The sequence below is a fragment of the Epinephelus lanceolatus genome, chromosome 1, assembly GCF_041903045.1.
Source record: "Epinephelus lanceolatus isolate andai-2023 chromosome 1, ASM4190304v1, whole genome shotgun sequence".
Taxonomy (NCBI): domain Eukaryota; kingdom Metazoa; phylum Chordata; class Actinopteri; order Perciformes; family Serranidae; genus Epinephelus; species Epinephelus lanceolatus.
This window is the reverse complement of record NC_135734.1, coordinates 53,515,860-53,518,101: the sequence shown is the minus strand read 5'-3', so window position 1 is coordinate 53,518,101 and position 2,242 is coordinate 53,515,860. Positions and strand designations below refer to the sequence as shown.

The following is a 2,242-nucleotide window of genomic DNA, read 5'->3' as shown; positions in this document are numbered from 1 at the left end:
CATTTCATCAGTAATCTATTAACTTCTTGCTGCTGTGAAGCTCCGCCTCCTCACTGTGACTGTGTGTTACTGTGTATTACTGTGTGTGTGTTTCGCACTGTGCAGGTACGTAAAATGAAACCCCCAGGCTGGAGCACATCCACCATAAAATGACAGAGGAGATCAAATTGAACATGAGGAAGTGTCCTCAGAGTGTCCTCAGAGTGTCCTCACATTCAGTCCCACATTAAACAGAGACACGTGGTCTCAGAGAGGCTCAGGTGTGGACGGGGCTAATGGAAGCAACTCTGTCCGTCTGTGTCTGTGTGTAAGTGTGTGTGTGTGTGTGTGTGTGTGTGTGTCTGTAACTGAACCCTCTGATTGGTCCAAACACATCATACACTGATTTTATTAACGATGAGCTGAGACACAATCAGAAGCTTCTGATCAGTCGGCTGCTTCAGGTTCTGATGATCATCATAATACAACAATAACAAGCACATCATATATAACACTGTAATTCATTATAACAGGTCAGATGGATCAGCTGATCACAGGTCAGATGGATCAGCTGATCACAGGTCAGATGGATCAGCTGATGGACAGACGAACGTCAGACAGACAGACTCCAGCTCAGTGTGAGCGACGCTGAAATTAATGACATTTATTTATTTATTTTCATCTCGTTTTGTTTTGTTCTATTTTAATGTTTATTTTTATTTCTATCTGTATTTTAAATGTTTATTTTATATTCATATCTTAATTTTATTTTACTCCATGTTTAGTTTATTTTTGAACATTTTTCCGTTTGATTTTAGTTTTATTTTGTTTCTCCGGCAGGAGGCAGGAGAGGGGACGTCACTAAACCGGAAACAGGAGAAGAAGTGGTTAAAGTATTTCCTGTTTGTGCCGGCGTGTTTTAGTTTGTTTGAGTTCGCCGCTGGATTCTTCATCGACACACAAAACTCCTCATCTTCTTTCTCTTCCTCATCCTCAGCAGCAGCAGACATGGTGAGCAGCTCATCTTGACTCTGAATCACTTCACAGTGACACTCTGCTTCGTAGCATGCTAACCTGTTAGCTTCAACTGGCGGCGAACGGCTCCGTTTAGTGACGTCATTGAGTGTTACTTTAATATATAAATCCGTGACGAAAGTTTTCTTACAGAGGAGGGGACAGGAGGAGACAGGACAGGAGGGGACAGGAGGGGACAGGACAGGAGGGGAGAGAACAAGAGGAGACAGGGCAGGAGGGGAGAGGACAAGAGGAGACAGGGCAGGAGGGGAGAGGACAGGAGGAAACAGTGCAGGAGGGGAGAAGACAAGAGGAGACAGGGCAGGAGGGGAGAGGACAGGAGGGGAGAGGACAGGGGACACGGCAGGAGGGGAGAGGACAGGAGGAGACAGGGCAGGAGGAGACAGGGCAGGAGGGGAGAGAACAAGAGGAGACAGGGCAGGAGGGGAGAGGACAGGGGACACGGCAGGAGGGGACAGGACAGGAGGGGAGAGGACAGGGGACACGGCAGGAGGGGAGAGGACAGGAGGAGACAGGGCAGGAGGGGAGAGGACAGGGGACACGGCAGGAGGGGAGAGGACAGGAGGAGACAGGGCAGGAGGGGAGAGGACAGGGGACACGGCAGGAGGGGACAGGGCAGGAGGGAGAGGACATGAAGAGACAGGGCAGGAGGGGAGAGGACAGGAGGGGAGAGGACAGGGGACACGGCAGGAGGGGAGAGGACAGGAGGAGACAGGGCAGGAGGAGACAGGGCAGGAGGGGAGAGAACAAGAGGAGACAGGGCAGGAGGGGAGAGGACAGGGGACACGGCAGGAGGGGACAGGACAGGAGGGGAGAGGACAGGGGACACGGCAGGAGGGGAGAGGACAGGAGGAGACAGGGCAGGAGGGGAGAGGACAGGGGACACGGCAGGAGGGGAGAGGACAGGAGGAGACAGGGCAGGAGGGGAGAGGACAGGGGACACGGCAGGAGGGGACAGGGCAGGAGGGAGAGGACATGAAGAGACAGGGCAGGAGGGAGAGGACAGGAGGAGACAGGGCAGGAGGCAGAGGACAGGAGGAGACTGGGCAGGAGGCAGAGGACAGGAGGGGAGAGGACAGGGGACACGGCAGGAGGGGAGAGGACAGGAGGAGACAGGGCAGGAGGAGACAGGGCAGGAGGGGAGAGAACAAGAGGAGACAGGGCAGGAGGGGAGAGGACAGGGGACACGGCAGGAGGGGACAGGACAGGAGGGGAGAGGACAGGGGAC

At 53.6% G+C, this 2,242-nt stretch overlaps 1 protein-coding gene across 1 annotated transcript in view; it reads left to right on the top strand.

Moving 5' to 3' along the window:
* The first annotated feature begins 512 nt into the window (after positions 1-512).
* isy1 (ISY1 spliceosome associated protein) overlaps positions 513-2,242 on the top strand; it is a 31,237-nt gene continuing 29,507 nt past the window's right edge. Inside the window, exons 1-2 of the mRNA XM_078172118.1 lie at positions 513-617; positions 820-990. Coding sequence (XP_078028244.1) covers positions 988-990 — 3 coding nt within the window. The 5' untranslated portion in view covers positions 513-617; positions 820-987. The remainder of the gene's footprint in view (positions 618-819; positions 991-2,242) is intronic.